This window comes from Microplitis mediator, chromosome 5 (genome assembly GCF_029852145.1).
Source record: "Microplitis mediator isolate UGA2020A chromosome 5, iyMicMedi2.1, whole genome shotgun sequence".
Lineage (NCBI taxonomy): Eukaryota > Metazoa > Arthropoda > Insecta > Hymenoptera > Braconidae > Microplitis > Microplitis mediator.
In genome coordinates this window covers 27,347,808-27,371,760 of record NC_079973.1, presented here as the reverse complement: position 1 = coordinate 27,371,760, position 23,953 = coordinate 27,347,808, and the positions used below count along the sequence as shown (strand labels likewise).

Sequence of the window (23,953 nt, the reverse complement as noted above, 5' to 3'; positions counted from 1 at the left end):
CTCATTTTCCAATTATTATCATGGACTAAATGTCATTTTTTAATGTAGTTGTGCTTATAATTGATGTACCAGAAGTCATTCAAGGAAGAGAAGGAGAAGTCGGAGGAGGAGGAGAGCAAAGACCTTATTTGAGTATAAATAATATTTCAATTTTTATTTTATTTGTATAATTATATTTATTTATTTAAAGCAACACAATACAGAGTTTTGTTTCTCCTATTCCGGCGTGTTAATTAAAAATAATCAATGCTTTTATTTGTTGATATATCAGCGGTATTCTTTGGTTATAAATTAATACATTTAATTGACTCGTTTTTGTAATAATAATAATAATAATAATAATAAATATATTTATATATATTATGATCAACTATTTCGTTTTAACATAAATTACTATTTATAATTACCAGAGATAGTTTAATAGCTTTGGGTTAAATTATCATGAATTAAAGTTGTAAAAAACCGTTTAACCATAATTAGCTTCCCCTCCTTGACCTGTCTCAATAATTATTTAAGTTACTTTTTATGTACCGAATCACGCAACACCACACACACAAATTTCGTTTATGTTGTGCTGGTATGTGCACTAAATTAAATCCCCTCTGACATTTTGTCTTGTACAATTTGCTCTGTTTATAAATATAATTAGCTATAATTATTATATTGTCGTTGTAAAATATGTATTTATAAATAATTAACAATTAACAATTGTAAATTGTCGTAATATCTAATTACAGCGGTGACCTTTGCGTGTACATCATCGCTTCATAAAGCTAAAGCTTTAGTTGTGATTATTGTTAACTTATTGGGGTACACAACACGCCCACTTAAATCAACCTCAATATAATTTTAAATTTCTTCGAGTAATACAAATTTATCCACATTACTGAAGATTAGCGAGGCTAAAACTTGCTACCAGAAGATATTTTTTCATTGCTTGTTTGTTTTATAAAAGAATTCGTTTAAATTATAAATTCTTTGGTTCTAAGTTTAAATTATTGCTGGTTGCGTTGTGCAGAGATGATATTAGACAAGAAAAAACTCTAATATGTATGAGAAATCCTTTTTAGTTCGTGGCCGACAGTGATTTTGTAACTTTTTGATTTGATGGTCCTTGGGAAGCTACGGCTCTAGGATAAAGTAAAATTTATTATCTATCTATCTATTTATCTATATAATTTTATCCCGTACTTAAGTATATGATAAATCATTAATAATTATTATTAATATATATATATTTTAATGTATTTCCAAGAGAACACGCCACAAATCATAAGCTTATACATTTACTTTGTATTGTATTTATTATTATTTGAATCTTATCTCGAAAAATTCAATTGATCTAGTTATTATTTGGTTACTTATTAAAGTATTCATTATTATAGATGAATACAGCAATATTATTATTTTTATCAGTAAATTGAATTCTAATTCAAGAGACAGACGATCTATTTTTATACTTATTTTCTGTACATTTAGCAATTTATTAAACTCATAACACGTAAGCTTTTGAATATAAATATTCTATTTAAATAAAATAAATATGCTGGAGTTGATGATATATTATTTACCTAAAATATCATTATTATTATTATTGTTATTTTTTTTTATATTAGTAAAATAATTGAAGGCGTAATTTCGTTAAATTATTCGTGTGAGCTTAGCGTGCGTGATTTTTGCAGAAGGGTCGACCGGCTTTGGCGTAGAAGCTCTGGCCCTCGAGATTCTTTTTACACATCTGGAATAATAAAAAACAAAAAAAAGAGAAATAAACGAAAGTAAAATAAATAACCTGAGGTAAAGGCAGTAATGAAATTTTAAAAATAAAATATTTACCGTGCAGTTGAAGCACTGGCTGTGGTAATTATTGTTGAGAGCTTCTACCCAGCGATCGCCTGCTTCAACAGGAAATCCACAGGCAAAGCATTTCGTTGTAAAAAGTTCATTCCAATCTGTAAGCAAATCGTAGAGCGAGAGAGAGTAAGAGAAGGAAATAAAATAAATAAGTATTATTATTGATGTATTGATAAAACATATTGGTAATATTCGTCAAAAGAAATATATTGTCTACATCGATTTCTTACCGGCCTCGCAGTATGGCAATCCTTCTTCGAGGAAGAATGGGCTGTTTCCAAAGATTTTCCCGCAGTAAGCACAGCTGAAGCAGTCGGGATGATAGGCTTTTCCAATCGCGTTAAGACAATCGCCTTTTATTTTTCCATTACACTTGTTGCACGAGGGAGCAATGAAACGTTCGAAACAGTATTCACAGTAAAGCTGCCCTTTCTCCTCTACGAATCCTATTTCATGAAGCGGTCGACGACACTGTGGGTTGACGCAAACAAAGTGCTCGGGGCACCAGATTTGTCCGAGAGCTGTGATGAATGGGCCTCTGTCAACAAAAAACACACAATGAACATCCCTTCCTCATAGCTATCGCCGGAAATTGATAGAGTTAATAAAGTTTATATACCTGACATTTGAATTGCAGTGACCACAGAGTGGTTGTCGACCGCCAGCGCCAGCTTGATTGAGAATTCCTCGTCCACGTTTCGGGGCTGAGCTCCCGGCAAATTTGCAGCTTCCTCCACTTGAGGGTCCTCCTACACCGCTACCTAAATCCGGGTAGGACGAGAAATTCGGTGGATCTACTGAGTTCTGGGTTTTTCTAGTTGGTTCGTAGGACGAGGGATTAGGCATACGATTTTGCTGTGCAGGAGCTGGGGAACGATAGGGATCCGGTTCACAGTGCACACCGTCAGTACAAGAACGATTTACGTTTGACTCACAGTGCACACCGTCAGTACAAGGTTGTGAGGATTGAGGTTGCGGTTTAAATAGCTGGACAAGTTGCTTATCACGACGTACAGTCAAACGCGTAAGCTGATTACTCAAATTAGTGCGTGGCTGACCATTTATAGGCTTAAAGCTGTTGTTGTTTGATGGGTATGATGTATTGGGAGGATTATAATCTTGTTGCGGTGCTGGTTGTTGTTGTTGTTGCTGTTGATTCTTTAGTGGGCATGAATCACAACCAGATTCTTCTTGATCAGGAAGCGGGATATGGGGAAAAGGAACTGGTTTAGCAGGACATTTAAGTATAGGTTTTGGACATTGAGATAATTTCCATGGAGCCACGCAGACTGTACCGTCAGCACATGTGCCAACTTTAACTCCCGATCCCGGACAATTTCCGACATCGATTTGACAGCCTCCTGCTCGTGGATTGTCATCGCCATAACAACTTCCAGAGGATCGTCCGTGTGCTACCGGAGAAACGCAAAGACCTCTGTCTGGTGTTGGAGTTATTCGTACTCCTGTTTGAGGGCACTGAGCTTCTGAGCCTTCACAAGGAACAATAACGATACCAGCACGGCTTCCTGCATCAGAAATAGCTCTGCATGGTAATATAGTTACTCCAGTATTGGGACATTTTGTTTCTTTTTGCTGATGGCAAATAGGCCGTGACTCACAGACTTGAGAACTAGATGTCGTCGTCTCATACGGAGTGGGAAGTACACGGACTCCTGTTCTTTGAATTCTTTCGGATACGCTTGATTGGGGTGCAACAACTGGACAAGGAAGTGTCGGTGGGTTGCGAGAAACTTTCGAAATACCGCAAGTTGATTCATCAACCAATGACTCTTCCGATTTACTCAACATCATTTCACTTTGTCGGCAGGCTTCAAGCTGTTTCTCTTCGATTCTTTTGTATTTTTCAGCGTAAGATGTGCGACTGCACTGTTTCTCAGAATGATCTTCCGAAGCATAACTTCTCATTCCATAGCTTTCGGTGCACTGACTTTGAGGTGTTGAATTTTGCTGAGCACGATAAGTTACTTGTTTGCTTTGTTGTTCTGGATAAGATGAGTATGATCCTGATTGAGATTGATATGAATGTGACTCGGAAGACGGCTGATCATAATCCGGTACTTTTGAAACGTAAGGCTTGCGTCCTAAATTATGCTGAAGAGGATTTGGTAGATAACCTGGCCCCTGAGCTGGCGATTTTGGACGACAAGGAGTCGGTGATCTGCTTGGTACATAGGGATGAGCTTCAACTGGATCATAATCCTCTGTAATAAGATGTTTCTGATATGACGGAATAGTGTCAGGTCTTTTTAGTGAAGCTGGTAAAGATTGATCTCGTGGAGTTTCTGAACGAGATAGAGTTCTTGCTGGTGATGGAGATGCATCACGGAATTTATAATTAGCAGGTGGAGTTGGCAAAGGCCGTGGTCCTTGAACTTTACTCAAATTACGTTCTCGTGATCGTGATTGACGAGTAGTTGAGTCGGTGTACAAAATTTCTGCCGGATGGCAGTATCCCTGAGGTGTTGATTGATTAATTGGCGTTTCTCCTCTGTCGACGCAAATAACATTTTCGTAGCCTCTGTCTGAATGATCTTCACCGAGTGGTGTGTACGGACGTTCAGGCGCAATGGTCAAGGCATCAGTAAATGGTGATCCTGGTCTAGGAACGTACGGCTGAGGTTGAGGCGGAGGAGGAAATGATCGAGAAGTTTCTTCATAACGTACTTCACTAGAGTACATTGTCTTAGTTGAACAAGCATTGTTGTCTTCGTGATAATGAGAAGCAGGTTGCAAGTTGGATGGTTGAAGAGGGGTATAAGGTCGAGATGGAGCAGTAGTCAATGCATTAACCATTTCTGATTTCCATTCTTTGGGAGTTGAATTTGGAACTGGAGTTGCTTGCATAGGACATGCTCCGCTTTCAGTTTGCTTGACAAATTGAACATGTTTACGTTGACAAGAAGAAGAAGAGGTCTCGTGAGGTGGTGATTGGGGTCTAAATCGTTTTTCCAATCGACGTTCCTGAAGACTTGTCTGTTGTTGCTGTTGTTGTTGTTGCTGCTGCTGACGTCTTTCAGGTGCCTGTTGTTCTCTTAGAGATTTGTGAACTTCTACTTGTTGGCGAAGACTTTCACGACGTTCTTCTTCAAACTGATTAGTATTTTGAACCTTTATCTCTGATTTAAGCTCACGATAATGTTCTTCTGCAGACATAATTCGACTTTCGTTTTGATAATTCCTCGATTGATTTTGTGAAAAACTTACATGTTTTCCAGATCTTTCTTCCTCCTCCTGACGAATACGCATTTCTGTTTCTCGTCTTTGTTCTTGTTTACGACGTTCCTTTTCTTCCTTCTCAGCTTGCAATAATTTCAAACGATTGGCTTCCCGACGTTCTTCTTCTTCTTGAGCTCGCCTAATCTTTTCTTCCTCGCGTCTACACTCTTCCTCATAAGTTTCACGTTGTCTAAGTTCTTCTTGTCTGGCTTCCTCAATCATTCGTTTGGTTTCAATGAACGATGAAATTTTTTCAGCAGAATCAACATTTTTTTTACGACCAGAGTAGTTTTCAACTTCATTATCGTTTGCTGGTGAACTGGTTGGTGAAACAACTTCAACAGTTTTTTCATAAATCGTTGTCTTTTTAATATGAATATTACCTTCATCTTTCTCCATAGTCTCAGTGTACATATTATGTTGATTTTCTACTCCTTTGGGGCATACTGCCACATCGGGTGGAACAACTTTTGACAAATCTACAACCTCTGAATCTGTTTGCTGATCAAGAATATCACACGGCTGTTCAATTTGTTGTTCTTCATCATAATCTGAAACCTGCATACAAGGTGGTGGGTTGCATACTTCGCATTTAACTTCTCGATAAACATGTTCTTGTTCATGTTCTGGACCTCCTGGTCCAGATATTCGTTCGCAAACTATTTCGCAAGTACAAACTTTCCGGCAGATTGTAGATTCTGGTGGTGGTGGTACTGGAGCTTGAACGTGACCGTAACTACCCGTTTCGGAAGAACCAGTCCAGGGCCGTGGGACCGGCTGACTGATTCTCGTTGGTGTTAGCGATCTTCTCACTCCTTCAGCAGATCCCGGTCGAGTCAAACTCGAGCTTCGAGATTGCTGTCGGACTTCCGAACATTCCGTCGTTGTTGTCTTACGATAAAAGGGTGCACTGCAAACTGGTTTGTTCTCCATTGGTTCTTCTCCCCAGTAACCGTAATTTGATTCTTCTCTTCTGCAGTCGTCTCTCCTTCGATTAACGCTTTCACTTCTTCGACAAGAGCTTTCTTTAAGTTCAGATTGTTTATCCTGAACGTTGTGTCTTGGTCGTCTATCCAAAATTGGATTCGGATCAATCCAAATAGGGCTCGCTGTCGGATAAGTTATATCCTCAATACTTTTAATAGGAGGCCACTGTAAACTCTTGTTTCGTACCGATGACGGAGGTCGGGAGTATTCGTCAGCAGTGCTAGGTGCTGGTGTTCCTCGTATATCCTTTTCCTCCAAATAATTATATTCCGCGTGATAAGATTCTTTTTTCAGTTTAATTTACAGGAATTCCCAGGGTATATTAATAAAGGTATGGGATGACGGTGTAAAGTTTGAAATTTTATACAACACACAAATAAACACACATTAATTTATTAGCAGCGATAGATTGAGGCGTGAGTATGTCAGGCAAGCAAAAAAAAAAAAGAAAAAGAAAAAATAAATAAGCAATTAATTATTAAAAGCGAAGCAGATATAGCATAAAAAATTTAAGTTATAATAAACTAAAAAAATAATACACTGTAAAAAATTTTCGGATTAAATGTGAAGTGGATAATTTTTTATTTATGTAATAAATAAAAATCAACATTTACTCCCGATTTTTCACAGTGTAAGTATAACGTAGCTTAGTTTTTTTAAGGCATAAGTACTATTATAAATATTTTTTGTAAACTTCCACACTGCTGGGCACACTCTTATTGTAAAAAAATGACTATATAATATGAAAGTAATCGGTAATATTTGTTTGTAAATAATCAATAATGTTTTTATTTTATTTTATTTTTTTTAAAGATAACAATTATATATATATTTAAACAATAAGAAAAAAAAACTATAATAAAAAATAAAATATACAGATCACAATTACACAACCGTGTCATTGTGCCCCGTTTTATAACATATTATTATTATATATATATATATAAATATCTATATGTATGCAATATATATTAAGACAACGCGGACGACTTGATCGTTGAGAGCTACCTTCCGTCATGTTATATATAATTATATATATATATAGATTGCGAAATAATTAAGCGAGACTTAGGGAGAAGGGTCGAGGTTTTGGATTGAAAGATGAATGAGCTGCTGAAAAAAAAGAATAAGAAAAAGAAAGTGTGTGCATTTTGTGGTTTGAAAGAGTAAAGGTGCGACGGATATTATGATTGATGATTTTTATAAGATGAGCCTATCACTGATATTTTATTTTATTTATATTAATACAAGGACACATATTATTATTATTGTGGACCGCAGCTCACAACGTTTCCGTAGTCAACGTTGTTTATAATATTATTTTTTATGTATTTATAAATATAAAAATATCAAATATACTCCAAGTTTACAAAAATGTGTATGAAAAAGGGTGTAATCTAGTTATTAAATCTTATTATTCAACTCAGGTAAAAAAATTTCCGTAAAGTGGCCGACGACTAGGCTTAAAAATTACCGAAAACTTGAAAATTTTCTGTTCTATAATTTTATTTGAAAAAAAAAAATACTACGGCTAAAAATAGGCCGACTAAACTATTGGCCTGTTTATTAAGAAAAATAAAATTTCGGCATGTTTTCAGCCAAAAATTTTTACCTGGGTAATATTAAGATGTATATGAGAGCTAAGTAGAGATGAATTTACATAAAATATTCACCAAGTCGTACGTTTTATAAAATAAAATAGTTTTATATACTTTAAACACACCAAAGCAAATATAAGCTAAAAGATGTATATTTTAAAATGCCCTATGTAAATTTAATCATACTCGTGTAAATATATTTTATTAATAAATATAATCAATTAAGTGATATTTACTTTTTTTTAATTATAAATAATTATTTATAGTTGTAAGGTACAAACTTACCAGTGACTGTTTGACTTTGAGGCCGAGAGAAATTGTTGGTGATTGGATTTGAGGTCGGAGTCGAATTAAAATTGGATGATGGCCCGAAATTACTGGACCCACCGAAAGGTTTCGGACCACTTATGTTTCCCTATGACATAATTTACAATAAAAATTATAATTAATTGTATTGAACATTATTAATTTAACTAATTTATATTCCACATTTAATATACACTCGAAATTTATTTTAAAAAAAAAATTATTTTTTTTCAAGTATAATATTTTTATACATTATTTAGGCTCAGTATTATTTAAAAAAAAAAAATGAAAGCAAGAAAAAACACTAATGCCCACCGGAAAGATTTATAAAAAGTAAAAAAATCGAGACGTAACAGTAGTAGTGGAGTCGTAGAGTCGTTTGGTGATTGAGAGTTACCTGAACAAGACTAGAACTGGGCGATTTATCAGCACGGGGCGAACTGCCAAGGTGACTGGGCTGCAATGCAACACGACACAACAATCACGTGTTTAGTCATCAACACAATAATAATAATCATCATCATCATTATCATCATATCACATAACACACACACACACAAGCATATGATTGGCTGATGATTACAACAGATAGAACGTTAATTAGTCAAGCGGTGAAAATAAATTACATAGTCGTCATACTGTCGTTTTAATTTGTTGTTTGTCGCTGGGCCACGTTATAATGATGGTGATGCGACCAGAGGATGAGAGAGTGAGGAAGCGTTGGCAGTAGTATCAGTTCTAGTTTGTGGCATTGTCATTTTTTTTTTTCGCCGAGAGGAAGCTGAATTAACTTCTGTTATGTTTATACTTATTGCCAGAAGATAATATATAGGCCAAGGATTTTGCCGGAATGCAAGCTTGCTCAACGCTTAATTGTTTTTTGTGCATTTCCATCATCACCTTTCATTACTCATCAATACTGAGCTTTATATATATTAATTTTTTTTTTTTTCATCCGCAAATAACAAGACGTATCACTAATTTATAATTAAAAAGTAACAGGGAGAATGGGTCAAAAAAATCAATCGTTATCTAATAATAGCATTATTATTTTAAAATAATAAAATTAATAAGAGGGTAAGTTGTTGTTGGTATTTAATATTAATGGATAATTAATTTTGTTCAAAGGCACACTGTATTATTGATGTCGTCGCTGTAGTAATCCTTATTTCCAACCTCGCTCCCAGTCCTAATTGTTATGGTACTTGTGTAAGTTTTGTAGTTGTTGCTGTTGTTGTTGTTGTTGTGCTGGTGGTTCATCACTTCATCGTTCTTCATAATCATCCGATTGTTAACGTCCGATGATAACGATTCGTAGGTACCAGTACCAGTACGATCAACCGGTTGCGATGATACTCCATAATAATCACCGGTGTACGATGAGGACGAGGATGGTGGCCGGTAGAATGTTCTGCGTGTCTGTAAATCCGATTAGTGGCAAAAGCAAAAAAAAACACACAATTTTTTTGTTAATTCTGTTTCGCAAGTTAATTAAATCAATAATAAATTACTATTTATTTTTAATCTCTACACAATATTAATTGCAATTGTTATTTTAAAAATTCATTTACTATCGGTATATAATAAGCGTTATTGGTAATTAATAGTAATTTAATGAGTGAACTTACAGAGAAAGGTGTTGAGCTGTTACCGTTGCTGAATGGTGTTGGTGACATTGCTGAATGGGTTTGGAAATTTCCAAGTGCTGCTGAAATGGTACTAGCTGGTGCTTTAGCTCCTCTGTAATTAAATATTAAATAATATTATTCAAAGTATAATAATTTATTGTTTAAAATAATATAAACTTACGGTGAAACAGTTACTGGAATATATCCAGCAGGAGCTTGTTGTCTTGCTACGAGTTTTGCGTGAATATCACAATACAATTTACTGTTTATGTTATAGTAGCCAACATTCTTTAGGGATGTACCACATGTTGAACACTTGAAACATTCAACGTGAAGATTTTTTTCCTTGATTCTTACAAAGACTCCGCTGTATTTTAAATTTTAAATATTATCATTGATCATTGCACTTTATATTTATTTGCATTAAGCTTTTAAATATACGATTTAACTTACACAATAAGTCTTTCACATTCGGCGCAAATGTTTTGCCCAGGTGGTAAACTGCCTTGCGGTGGTGGAGTTGGCTGGGGTTTAGTCTCAGGCGCGGACACTGATCTGAGTCCAGTTAGGGCTGGTGACGATGGTGTTACAACTCCGCTGTGTATCGCTGAGTCAGCTGTGTTTACATTCATTTTATTCAGTGTACTTTCATTTTAGATTATAAACATAAATGTTTTATTTAAATATTAGACTCACTGGGCTCTGGAGTTTTTGGCTCTTTGTCAGCTTCTCGTACCATTTTAAATACCTCACTGTTTTCTGGCGTGTAATTCTTCTCATTTTTCTTGAAATTAACTCTAAAAAAATTCAACAGATAATTAATTAAAAAATATTTAAAAAAATAATAATAGTAAACTTACCCCAAAACACCTCCAGCAAGTACTTCGGCTTGGGCTGAAAGAGTTTCAGCGATTGTCTGCTCGCTGTAAATTCCCACAGGGCTGTTGTATTGTTTATTAACAATTGATTTTATAGCTCCAGAGTCGCTTGTTCCATTTGGCTGCAATAATAAAAATAAATAAAATAAAAATAAATCCTAATATAAGCAATTTTAAAAAACTTACATAAGGTTTAGGACTAAAGTTATGGCCACTTCCAATTAGATGTCCGTCAGTTTTTTTAGCAGCAAGTGAAGTTTTAGTTACAGGTGAAACATTGCCAGCAGATAGATGAGGCTGAGGTGACGGTATTGACTGGGAAACAGGTGAAACACTTGGCCGCCAAGTACTACCTCCTCTGTAAGTAAAAATATTTATTAATTACAAATCTATTTATGTCTAATAGTTTATAGAATAAATATAAAAAAAACTATAAATTAATTTAAACGGACCTCTGCACAGTCATCTCAAAGTTGTTACCGGATCTGACGATTACGTCTTGAGCGTCTTTGTGACGTAAATTAAACATATCCGTGTTGTTGACTCTGATTACTGCATCGCCAGCTTTCAAACCAGCTGCCTCTGCCGGTGATCCTCCATTCACCTAGTCCATGCAATCAGACAAAATAAATGTTTAAAGACCCATTGAATATGTGGTAACAGAGTACCAGAGTCGAAAAAATAATTATGTAGATGAAAAGTATGAGACAGCACCTGTTTTCATAGTTTGTATGCTTTTACAACAAATAGTCTAGTGTTGATGAGTTTTAAACCGTCTATTTTTGTATCACTTAATAACATCGGCTTCCGTTCTACATATTTAACATCAGACACTCTCTACATCGTCAATTCTCCCAATTTTATTTAATAGAGACGCTCCATTATTTTATTAATTAATTATTTTTAAAAAAATATCAGCCATCGGATTTACTCGTAAATTAATAAAAATTTATTTATCCTATGGGGATTATTTATATTTATATTTATATGTGCGCCATATATATATTCATAAAGCATAGTAGACTGTATATATAAGTATATTCATTCACAAAGCTCATGCATGCAGATATTTTCTACTCACGCGGCGCTAATCTCAGATGAGGCCAAGACCAAAATTCAAATCGTTTTATAAAAGTTTATTTTATTTATAAAAATTCATTATTTACGTCATAGTTATTTATACAGTCGACAAACGTCATTAGATATATTTATATTTATTAAATGAAATTAAAAGTGGGTCAATATCGAAAAAATAAAGTTTTAGTTTTATATTTTCGATAGAGCTATTTAATTTAGATTGAAACTCAATATGTTTAGCATGGCGGGAAAAATAAAAATAAAAAAGTACTAAAGAATTTACAAGGGTGTTATATAAATAAAATTAGTGACGTTATGGGACCGTTGTAATATCAAGTCAGGGTTAAGACAAGATGGAGTATATAAGTATATAAGAAATGATGGTTAAAAATAATCAGGGACCAGTCTAAATATACTAAATTTCCCCTTCTAGATTGTCCCCTTTCCCTGACCCCTTTCAAACCGCATTAACCGCGTGCTCTGTGCATATACACAATCTCGCTGTCTGATAATGTGGATAATGCCTAAGCGACTTGAGACTGGACACAAGAAACAGTCACATAGTAGATGACATGTAAATACATATCTATATTATCAATGATTAATAGTCGGATGATGAGTTATGCGCTGAATGATTCATTGGAGAACAGAAGCTCTCTACTCATGATTTATTTAACGTATGCTAAATAAATACATATATACAGATATATAGATAGCATATTTATTTAATGGATCTGACTATAGGGTTAAATAGATTTTTATTTGATAGGAATAAAATAAATGACCGATGACTCGAGAGGAAATAAATATTTTCTTCCTTCTCTGACGGATTGAACTGAAGATTCAGCAGACGAGTAAAAGTATCTTTAAAGAAAGCCACATACGAACATCACCACCGCGCTTAAGGAGACGAAAAATAAAAGCGATATTTTTATATCCACACAACTGTACAGAAGAGTGTAGTGATGTAGTGTAAGCTTTGCGGGCGCGGAACCGGGCCTTGGTCTCTATTAATATCCACTGAGCTCTGGCTCTGTTGCTCTCGCGCCCTTTTGGATATGCTATAATGAGGTCTTATCGAACAAAAACTCTTTCAAATATTACTATCAGCTTAAAATACCATTTAATATTTATAATGCACTTGACTAAAGATATTTTAAAAGAGTTTAAATACATAAATTACCGTGTGAAACTCTTGAGATTCGCTGGACATGTCTAAACCAGCAGTAGCTTGCCAATAAATTTCATTTTTTTTCATTTTTTTTTCTTTGCTCTAGTACTAAAGCTAATTAAGATATACATTAAAAAATAATAACGTGTAAAAATATGTTGATAAGAGTATGAAAGACCTTGCTATGAGTAATTGCCGCTCATATCTTGTGATAATAAACACACTCATTTTTTTACCATTTTACATATTTTTTTAAAATTCATAATAACAATGAAATGCATGTTCTTTAGTTTAACAAACTGCTGGTTCAAAGTATCAAAAAAAAAAGTAAATAAATAAATATATATGATTGATGAATTTTGTTTCCGTAATTGTTGTAGTTTGTAGTGAGCTATTGCGTTACCAAGTCTACATTAGATGGTTAAGCTGAATGTATGATCGTGTGAGTTTCGCAAAGGCACCTTCTCAAAATAGAACATCCAAATAATTTGCATCAGATTACCGCAACAACAACGTCTGTGTAACTTTTAAACTTAACGACGTTTTTTTTTATTTTTTAAAAGACGTAACTTTAAATGCTCCACCGTTTAGTCTGATGACGACCAAATATTATCTCGAGCTCGACATTTTAAATCGCTCAAATGGAGTGTCAAAATTTTTTAATATAAATATTATTTTTTCTTTTTTTTGTGGATTCTCAAAATTGAATTAAAAATTTCTGATCGTAAGTCATGCAGATAACTGCGATGTTTGTATTGAAAGTGTGTTGGGATCTCGAATTACCATAAAATCCACGCTGATGGTTTGAGAGCAGATGCCAAATTTCAATTCGACGAGGACTTAAACTGCACGTATAATTGGCAATGCTTTCTGACCCAATCGTATAAAATTTACCATTTATTTGAGCTTTTATGTAACATTTAATTCTGACAATTTATTTGTTTTTTTAATTCTTATTATTATTATAAAAAATTATCTTATCAATTATTAATAAATCATAATTAATTAATTGATAACTAAATTATTTGAGCAATTAATTAAATGAAATAACATGATAAGCGGTGTGATAAACAAACCTTCTGTACGATAAGAGGGGTTCCAAAGTCTTTTCCACCTTGAAGTCGAAATCCCCATGGAGATCCGTCAAATCTCGACAGTTTGACGCTTATCAGTTGCGCCATCACTCACCAAATAAATAATTTCGGTTTATCAAGATAACAAGGAAACGAATTTAAAAATTTATCTAAACAGATGTTGATAAAAACACTCAAATTTTTTATTACAACCAATAATTATTATTTTTCATTAAAATAATAAAAAACTAGACTAGAAAAATTATTTTTCTTATTTTTAAAATCACCTACAAGAGTAATAAAAATAAAACTCAAAAATTCACGATAATTTTTACAAATTTCACTATTTTCTGTCTTAAACACTTGATACGTCGTATCTTTTTCACGTAATAAGCTGCGTTTTATTTATTTATTTTTTTTTTTTTCAAATATTTATATATAATTATTTTTGAAAATCTATAATTACATAAATATAGATATAGATATATATATATATAAATGTGAGTAGGTGTGTACAATATAAATTTTATGAATTTGTAATTTGATGCACGAACGTCCCGGAATAAACGCAAAAACCAAAGTAAAGTTTAACTGGCCGGTGAGTTAAGCAAAAGGCTTTGCGCGCAATTTGAGACGTGACGATTGGAAGAGAAAAGCGCGTGCGTCTGTTTCGACTGACGCTGGTGATGGTGATGGTGCTGGTGGTGTTAGGAGGTGGTTGGCTGCCCACAGCACCACACGATGGTGTCTATACGTTCACGTAGGACTGCTGAGGACCGCGTAGGAGATCCAAAGATCAGACGGGGAACGTCAGGACGACACACCGCACCCGCTTCAATGGTCTATTTCACACTACTACTGTACTCTCTTAATATTATTATTAGTATTCACTAAACTATTCATACTCCCCACATGCATTCCACCAGACATTTCACTCCATCCCTCAGCCCTCTGCTTACTCGATACTTGTTTGGTTTTTTACTTTCTCTCTCTCCCGGTAGTTATTTCTTCTTCTGCACTCTGGTTTCTTCTTATATTATTTTTTTTTCATTTATCTTATACGTTTCCTGTTCTCTTATCAGTTGTTTATGAATCATAAATAACTGAAAGCTTAAATTATAAATACATTTGTCCATCGAGACAATTATATATAATTTATAAATAAAAAAATAAAAAATAAAGATGGACAGCAAGGATGGAGTTTATTGGTAGTAAATATAATTGTGAATAAACTGGGAGGATGAAATATGCCCGGCCTATCCCTTATGTCTATCAAAATAGTGTGTATACCTGCATAGCGATCTCGAATGTGAATAACAAACTAGTTTGTGAATCATGCCGCGCGAATTCTTGGAGTAAATTGTTCAGGATCGACGTCACACACTTGCCCGTTTGCTGTCCCGCCGTGGTTACAGACAATATCATTCGCTGCATAAGACTCTGTGACTCAACAACAAACTTGTGGGTATGCGGTTTCAGCTGATAATATCCATACTCACAATGTACTTGCTCAATATTATAAATTTGTTTATATAAATAGTCACGTAACCTGGGTTTTTACTTTTCTTTAGAGGCATGTAGAAAATTATTTTTAAATTTCATTTCACAATTATATGTCAGAGCTGATTCATACAGGTATGGGTATTATTATCTACTATTAAATTATTAAATAGCTAGATAAGACATACAAGTGTTTTTTTAATTTTATTGATTGACAGAATAGTAGTTTTGAGAACAAAACTTTACATATTCCGGTAATTTAATAAATTTACACTTTACTCACTCACTTCACATATCAATAATATTATTATAATTATATTTATATTTATATTAATAACTTTGTTTTAAATAATATAAGAAAAATCAATGAATGCATAAATTTTAAATGATTTATTTGAATATGAATCAATGTTGGGGTTTCTTGATGTCACCAAATCTATACTTCTGTAGGCGTTGATGATTAAGCCGGCGTATTCTAATAATAAAATATAATAAAGTCATTATAAGAACAAAAAAATATTTAAATAAAAAATTTAAATATAAATATTTAACGTACCACTCTTTCAATTATATCCTCAGCTGCGACAACTTTTGGTGGCCGGGCTGGAATTCCTGTTTTTGGTTCTCGTTCCATCTTATGTAGCATTCTGTAAACGCTTGAATTCATCAGATGATCGTAATTTGGCAGCCATGCTTTCTCGTACTTTTTAAAATTCACACTAAATTAATTATTAAAAAATTTTTAGAACAATAGAATTTAAAAAAAAAGTTTTTAATGATTTTTATTGTGACCATCTTACCCCATAGCACGACCGCGAATAACTTCTGCCTGACCTGACAAAACTTCAGCAATCATTTCGTCATTGAAGAAATCATTTGGACATCTCCATCGTCGCCCGTAAGTCAGCTCTAATTGTTTAGCCTGGGGCCAGAGGTCGCCAGAACGTTTTCTTCCTCCTCGTTGCTGTGAAAAATCAAAATTTTTTTAAATTATTTAACAATTCTATTACATTATTAAAGACATACAGAAGAATTTGTTTTTATTATTTTTCGGTGGACATATTTCATGCTGTAAAATATTTAAAAAGTTTCATTTCGGAAGAGGGATCACTTTAATTACAAAGAAGACATAATTAATATACGCAATCTCGTTCCTAATACCTTCAGTTCTTGTATTACTTGATCTCTAGGTGATAAATTTGGATCTGCTTCATAACTTCCTAAAATTTATTTCAACATTTTTTTTGTTTATTATAAAAAAATTAAAAAAAGTTTTATTTTACGTAATAAACTTAAAAAAATTTTTTTTACCCACCATAGGATGGAGCAGGACTTGGAGTAGATCGGAACACCCGAGTCTCATAAGAAGCGATGCACTTTTTAACTCTCGCGTCCTCGCTCTTGAGCGTCACCTCCAACTCCTTGGTCTCTGGAGGCTCGATTTCTTCCTCGATACTTATGGAAGGCGCCTTGTTGCTCATTGTTGATACTGTTTCGTCGATTGAAGTATCGTTTTTATCAGCCTCTGAATGAGTACTTTCTTCCTCGTGGGTACTTTCAGGAGTTTCAGCTCTCTCCTCTTCACGTTTCTCAACTTGAGCTTTGCACTCCTGATCTACGTAATATTTAATTATTTATTATTTATCATAAGCAAAAAATACTCATAATAAATATCGGGATTAAATCCGTGCGGGAATGAAATAAATGAAACTCTAAAAAGTAAATGCAAAAATAATAATAATAATAAATAAATAAATAACTCGCACACAAACTGAACCCACACATACGATTCACACAATCACCACTATCATCATCTACCTGACGAGCTACGACGAGAACCCGTCTGACTGCCATTCTTAACTCCACTGAGTTCCATTATTTTGTATAATTGCTCAGACACAACTTTTAAATGATTTTCTATTTCAGCGGGTAATTGTTTCAATGCTAGCAATTGATTTTGAACATTCTCAAGCTGCTTCTCGAGGCTAATTTCCGTTGAGACGAGTTCCTTAACTTTTTCTCGATCAAAAACGATAACAGGTTCGACAATCGGTTCAGGTGGTTGCACTCTAATATCCGGCGTTTCACTTTGCGCTGAAGATAATCTCTCAGCGTGATCTTCAGTATTATCAATGGACTCAACTTTCTCATTGACAGTTTCAGCGCAACATTCTTCCTCAAGATTTTCACATGATTTTGGCTCCTGACACTCGTCCCTTCGATTCCCATCCTCGGCGTTAGACTCATCAGCAGCTTTTGACTCGTTATGAGAAGTTTGTTCTTGTTCATAATGTTCATAAGATATTGTTTTTTGTATTGATGATGGATCTAGAGTTGGAGACTTAGACGGCGCCGACGTAAGAGCTTCCGCTGACGCCTTATCCAACAGACCTTTCTCTACCAGTCGTTCAGTGACGCTTTTTTTAGGCTGTTTCTTAATCACAACTCTGTAGCACTCACTTTGATCGACTACCACCTCTTCAAATTGATTTTTTTTAGTCGGAATAGGCCGCTCTGGTTTTTGCAAAAAAGTCGACTTGTGTTTCAACTCTTTAACACGTGGTGGCTCTTCAAGTGCAATCGTCTGGAGTTCTTCGAGAACTTTAGACTCTTTTAGCAGGGGCGCACGAGGACGTAATTTCTTGAAGTTAACTCTGATAAATATCAGAGGTACATCATGTATATCCAACACTAACTACTTTTATATTATGTATACATTGTATTTATAATTTAAAAAATATATTATATATAAAATAAAACTTACCCAAGAACTCCTTGATCACCCGCTTCCAATAATTCTTCTTCTTCAAGAATAAGCGTTGCTATTTCTTCATCAGTTAAATTTTTATTTGGTACCACTTCGCTGTTGGCGTCCACAGGTTTAGCTATCGTTTGTTCCAATTCTTCAAATTCTTTGTCAGCCTCGTCTTCATCGGTCACTTGATCCCCCTTTTCTTCAATTTCCTCTTGTCCTATTTTTTTATTTATTTTCTCCCACGGATCTTCAAGCGGAATCACTTCAAGGGGTTTTAAGTCTTCAAGCTTTTATTGTTTTTAAATATAATTTATCAAAATTAATAGAATTTAATGATATAAATTAATATATAATTTAATAAACTCACGGGTATTCGATACGGTACGATAGTATCCGACTGAAGAGCTTCAACAGCTTCAGTTGCTTCTTGCTTTCTGTCGTATGTAACAATTAAAAAAAAAATAGTAAATAAATAGAGATAATAAACTCATTCACTGACAATGGTCCAAGCAAAATGCCTAAGATAACTTGTCTACGGGCCCTTTATAAAAACTAATTATTGGCACATGTTGTATTGGCTCACGATGCGAGATATACGGTCGAGGTCACGCAACAATTCAAGGTACGCAAATGCCAACAAGCAATAAATACAATAAGGACTCTTGTATCAGCATGCTCTTACATCTTATTAATTAATTATAGTTAGAGGATACTATTTAACTATTTCATTGTAATGTTATTAATAATAATATTTATAATTAGTTTATTTACCTGCTGACACCTAGAGTAAAATTATTACCAGCAAGCATAAGTGCCTCATGGGCCTGACCGTGGGTTAAACTGGCAACTGGACGGTCATTAATTCTTACGACTACATCACCAAGTTTAAGTCCCATACATTCTGCTAAACTTCCTTCGACTACCTGAAAAAAAACATATATATGAATTCATAAATTATCTATTATAATTTAAAATATTGCTGTGACTCACTTTGATGACTGTCAGTGGCTGAGGAAAGTCACTTCCACCAGCCAGCCGGAAACCCCAAGGAGTATTATCGAATTTTGAAAATTTGATGTCGAGAATCGACATGTTGATCACGCTTTCTAAAAATAAAAAATTATAATAATTAATTTTATCTAAATTAAATTTTATTTAAATAATTACGTAATGTATTTTTATTTAAAATTCAACATCTTGATTACCTCGGAATTGTATTTAAATTAAATTTATCAGAGACTTACTTATTGTTGCGACACAATAATTTAAAAAAAAATTAATTAAATTATAAATAAATATAAATAGTTATAAATAAATAATTTATCAGCGGACACCTGCAGCCATCTTATTAAATTAGATTATATAACAAGATCGTCGACCTTAGATTTAATTAATCAGACAAAGTAATTGACGTTCTATAAGCTTTAACGTTAATTGGATGGATTAATAAATTATAAATAATAGTAATAATAATAACACGTGGACTATGCGCGCGTGCTATATATTTCGGATCACTATTTTGGTAACGTTACAAAAAGTAAATTTCGTTTTATTGTAAATTGTCGAGTTGATAGTTTTAAATAAATAACAGCTCAGATAGACAAGATGCTGGGAGAATTTAATTGTATAATTTAATATACATGGACGTATACTTGCCAACTTAATTTTGACAATCGACATCGAAAGTACAAAAGATAAAAAAAAAATAATTGATCATTGATGTGTCGGAGGATCTGTTGATGAGAGTTAAGCACTAAACGAAACAGGATATTAAACTGATGAATTACAACAACGGGATTTAAACTTTAGTGGCGCTTCACACTGGCCAATTGGTACTATGAAAAAACGGTGTCACACGATAAGCCAGCTCTGATGCCAAAGACAATAAACCCTTGCAGCTTTCACTGGCTCTGGGGCTCCTGGGGATCGAGAGAAGAAAGAATAAACCAACAAGAGGAAAAAACTATTGAGACGATGCTCCGCCTTTTTTCCGCTTGGCTTGATCTATTTACTGATCGATGCTATTTTGATCATGCCTCGATCTCGTTATTTAACATCATCATGTGACTGTTCAACACACCAGTATACATTATATATACCAACAGCTGCTGGGAACACAAGATCTGGAGCTTTCTATCAAAACAATTATTATAAATCATCTCATACATTGTGCTAACTATTTATTTCATTTTAATAAAACAATAATGTGTATATTTTTTATTTTCTCTAGATCATGAATGATAGATTTTTATTTTTTATTCCGTCATCGATGTAAATTGAACCGTACTCGGATGAATTTAGTTTATGATAAAATGTCATTCCGGGCCAATATAAATTTCTTATGATTATTAAATTGTCTTTAAAGTACGGCTGCAAACTCCAACACTCTAGGAATAAATTTGAAAAATTTATTAGATAATTTTTTTTTTCAAATAATAAATAAAATCACCTTTTGGCAAATCCATGTCAATTGGGTCAAGAAAGTCTAGAGCAAAATTGTAGTCTTGTCTCTTTGTTAAACTGACATTTGATTTTTCTTGAGGGATTCTCTTATGAAGATACGATTCAAGTTTAGTACATTCAGTAAAATTTAGGCCAGTGAAGGTCAGATTTTTAGCCACATCACCACTCGGAAGTTTTATCCAGCTACCACGTGGAATAATTATTGAATCATTGGTTATTAAATCTACTGCTGCGCTCAGCCGATCCTCTTCTTTAATTTCGCACGGTATAATATCGCCTTCGATCGATTTCGGCATCTCTTCATCATTATACAGCAAAAACTCCGGAACTTCAGTGAGTTTCTTCACGGATGGCTCGCCTTGGAAATAATTTCTCATAAAAGTTGATATGACTTTTTGATTTTTTGTTGGTTGAGGAAGCAGTAACCAATCAAAACAATCAAAACTAAACAAAAGATTAAGTAATATTGAACGTCTGGCTGTTTTTTGTCTTGGTAATTACTGTTGAAAGAAGATTACCTGTAATAATATACATTATTTCTCAAATAATCTTTCCCATGGCCATATGCGACATGATAGTCTTTCAGTATCCCATTTATTCTGCCCCAATAATAAATTTTATCAAAATTGTTTTCTTTTCCAAGAAGTAATAGCGAGTTTTTTAGAAGCTCAGATCTTTCAGTTCCAACGCACACTCCAGCATACCCCACAGTGTCTATACTTTCTGATAACTTATTAAACTCCATTTATAAATCAGGCTACTGAAAATAAGATAGTATCATATGACATCATTCAAGTCATATATTTATTTACTAAAAAAAAAAAAAATGTGTCATAAAAAGAACAAAAAACTACAGCAACAAACATTTATAATGTTGGTCTATAATATCAAAATATTGCAACTTTGATAGTGTGCCAAAAATATAGAAATTAAAATAACGAGTGGAATAAAATATTATTCTCAAGGATTTGACCGTGAACTACATACAGAAGTATCAAGTCAATAATTATGCACACCGGCTTGATAATTTTCAATTTTATAAATAAATTTTTGAATTTAAAAATGTGTTGAGTTTCTACGATAAAAAATTTAATATTAAAATTTTTTGACTCGAAAAATAAACCGCCAGGCGCTGCCACCTGGTGGGTTTATTTCAAACTTGCTGGCTATTTTATTCAACTGAAAATTTCGGTGGTTCAACAAAAATATTTACATGTGATCGTTGCTGTCAGTGATAATTAAATAATAAAAAATGTCTTCAGACGAAGAAAATGATGAAATTCAAGATCCCGAGAAGATTAGAGATAAAATTTTAAAAATGCATCAAGGTGAAAGAATGCAAGCAAGCGCCTGGGATGATGACAACACTGGAGTTGAATCCCGGCGTAATCCTGAAGGTCAGACAATCAATACTTTTTACCCTTTGTCCCTAATTATTATTATTATTAAAATTTGTTTTTTTTTTATTCAAATAGATCCTGACTCCCTAGCAATTCTGAAGGCTGCAGCAAACGGCAACATTGGACGAGTAGTTAAACTTGTAGAAGAAAATCCAACGTTGGTCCATGTCACTGATAAGGATGGCTACACTCCGCTTCACAGAGCCTGCTACAGAAACTACACGTCAATTGTTAAGGTAATTATTTATTTTAATGAACCATCAATTAATATGTACAGTACTTAAAAAAAAATAATTAGTATTTGCTGTTGAAAGGAGCTAAGATTAACGCTAGAACTATTGACGGATGGGAGCCTATGCACTCAGCATGCCACCACGTCGAGAGTATTAAAATTCTGATTGCTTTCGGAGCCGATGTAAATGCTAAGAACAACGATGATCAGAATGCACTGCACTTGGCCTGTGGCGCTCCCCACCCACCCAGTTTAGAAAATTTTACATACTAGCTCTAAGAGTTCGAAAACATTAGTACAAATACATTTTCGAGCTCTTCGAGCTTATTAGCATAATAATTTATTTTAATAAAAATATTTTTATTTTTTGGAATAATTGAAAATATTTGATAATATTTTTGATTTATCATTTTAATCGTAAAAACATATTTATTATAATAATGACAAAACTATAATAATAGTAATAATTTTTAAGAAATTATTCAATGTATATAAATGTATAATTCTATGCGGATGACCTAGTTATTTATTTAAAATGTAGATTAGGAGATATTTCACATTATAATATTAATATTCTCAATACTGAAATTAAAGAAATACAGCTATGATGTTTAAAAAATGGATTAAAATTAAATGCGGATAGGACAAAAGTTGTTATCCTTGGTACCACACAAAAGTTAAATAATGATCGCTGTAAATTTGCTCCAAAAATATTGGTAGATGGTAACGAGATAGAGTTTTCTGAATCAGTTAAATACTTAGGCGTCATCCATGGAGAATAGAGACTCTCTATTCTCCATGGCGTTATCTTAGACAATACACTATCTTGGTCAAAGCAAGTTGTAGAAGTTTGTAAACGGAGTATGAGGACACTTGTCCAACTTAAAATGAATGGCGATGTATTTAATTTAAAAACAAAAAAAAACTTGTCACTACGCTTATATTCCCCATATTTGATTATTGCGCTACTATATATACAGATATAACGAGTGAACAGCAACTAAAGCTTCAAAGGAAACTTAATGCTTGTGTCCGCTATATTTTTAAAATATCAAAATATGAGCATGTTACAGCATATTATAATAATCTACGATCGCTAACTTTGAAATTAAAGCGGGAGTTTTTTCTTTGTTGTCTAGTTTATAAAATATTGTATTTTAATAAAAAAAGACTGCTTTCAAACAATTTTTGTGTGCCAGAGCCTCGTTTTCGAAGAGGCGATATCCGTCGTGATTATTTAGTATTACCAAACTGTCACAGCATGAAACATGACAAATCGTTCTTAATGAGCGCAATTAGAATATGGAATGAGTTACCTAGTGCTTGTACGCAACAGGCCACATTTAACGAATTTAGGAAAACGTGTTATGATTATTTCTTGAATAAGATGATTACAAATGAATGAATGAATGAATTAATTGATTAATAAATTAATGATGAATGAACTGAAATGAAATAAAATGAAATGATATACTAACCAAATTATTGTTATACATATATTATTAAAATATTGTATTTTTATGTCGTTTGTTTAACAGATATATACTATCATGTAAAACTATGTATTTTGGATGGCCGCAAGAAGTCATGACTCTATGGCCAATTAAATAAATGAACAATAATATATAATAATAAATATATATTTTTTTGATCGGTTATAATTTTTGTTGTTTAATTAACTGGCAAACATCTGATGTCTTTCAGAATTTTTACTTATTTATTTGGTGATATTTCGTGAGGCCATTACTTATATCTTCAAACCATAAATTTACTTTTGATGTAGAGAAAAATGAT

The 23,953-nt window shown here is 33.4% G+C and overlaps 4 protein-coding genes across 10 annotated transcripts; 1 reads left to right on the top strand and 3 right to left on the bottom strand.

Moving 5' to 3' along the window:
- Positions 1–150: 150 nt before the first annotated feature.
- Positions 151–15,120, bottom strand: LOC130668713 (PDZ and LIM domain protein Zasp-like). 5 transcript variants are annotated; one of them, XM_057471119.1, is made up of 15 exons: positions 15,100–15,120; positions 10,941–11,092; positions 10,675–10,846; positions 10,471–10,610; positions 10,307–10,407; positions 10,064–10,226; positions 9,792–9,977; positions 9,611–9,722; positions 9,117–9,401; positions 8,380–8,439; positions 7,962–8,091; positions 2,474–6,362; positions 2,085–2,392; positions 1,837–1,952; positions 151–1,738 (listed from the first exon to the last, which is right to left on the bottom strand). In XM_057471119.1, the coding sequence occupies exons 1-15, from the start codon at positions 15,103–15,105 to the stop codon at positions 1,661–1,663; spliced, it is 5,898 nt and encodes a 1,965-aa protein (XP_057327102.1). In that variant the 5' UTR covers positions 15,106–15,120; the 3' UTR covers positions 151–1,660. The 5 variants fall into 5 exon arrangements, with proteins under 5 accessions (XP_057327102.1, XP_057327103.1, XP_057327104.1 ...); XM_057471120.1 differs by lacking the exon at positions 15,100–15,120 and adding an exon at positions 13,813–14,684; XM_057471121.1 differs by lacking the exon at positions 8,380–8,439.
- Positions 15,121–15,482: 362 nt separating this feature from the next.
- Positions 15,483–19,212, bottom strand: LOC130668714 (synaptopodin 2-like protein). Of its 2 annotated transcripts, XM_057471124.1 has the most exons (10): positions 19,055–19,211; positions 18,836–18,987; positions 18,432–18,498; positions 18,074–18,351; positions 17,128–17,963; positions 16,625–16,924; positions 16,471–16,529; positions 16,110–16,273; positions 15,866–16,028; positions 15,483–15,784 (listed from the first exon to the last, which is right to left on the bottom strand). In XM_057471124.1, the coding sequence occupies exons 1-10, from the start codon at positions 19,154–19,156 to the stop codon at positions 15,770–15,772; spliced, it is 2,136 nt and encodes a 711-aa protein (XP_057327107.1). In that variant the 5' UTR covers positions 19,157–19,211; the 3' UTR covers positions 15,483–15,769. The 2 variants fall into 2 exon arrangements, 1 of the variants encoding a protein (XP_057327107.1); XR_008990069.1 differs by lacking the exons at positions 15,483–15,784; positions 16,471–16,529 and having other exon boundaries at positions 15,888–16,028; positions 19,055–19,212.
- Positions 19,213–19,312: 100 nt separating this feature from the next.
- LOC130668717 (radial spoke head protein 9 homolog) lies at positions 19,313–21,544 on the bottom strand. Its single transcript, XM_057471128.1, has 4 exons — positions 21,392–21,544; positions 21,046–21,287; positions 20,514–20,971; positions 19,313–20,451 (listed from the first exon to the last, which is right to left on the bottom strand). Exons 2-4 carry the CDS (start codon positions 21,270–21,272, stop codon positions 20,291–20,293), a joined length of 846 nt encoding a protein of 281 aa, XP_057327111.1. The 5' UTR covers positions 21,273–21,287; positions 21,392–21,544; the 3' UTR covers positions 19,313–20,290.
- On the top strand, positions 21,519–23,827 carry LOC130668719 (ankyrin repeat domain-containing protein 49-like). Of its 2 annotated transcripts, none has more exons than XM_057471131.1 (3): positions 21,519–21,924; positions 22,003–22,163; positions 22,242–23,827. In XM_057471131.1, exons 1-3 carry the CDS (start codon positions 21,780–21,782, stop codon positions 22,323–22,325), a joined length of 390 nt encoding a protein of 129 aa, XP_057327114.1. In that variant the 5' UTR covers positions 21,519–21,779; the 3' UTR covers positions 22,326–23,827. The 2 variants fall into 2 exon arrangements, with proteins under 2 accessions (XP_057327114.1, XP_057327113.1); XM_057471130.1 differs by having other exon boundaries at positions 22,226–23,826.
- Positions 23,828–23,953: the final 126 nt, after the last annotated feature.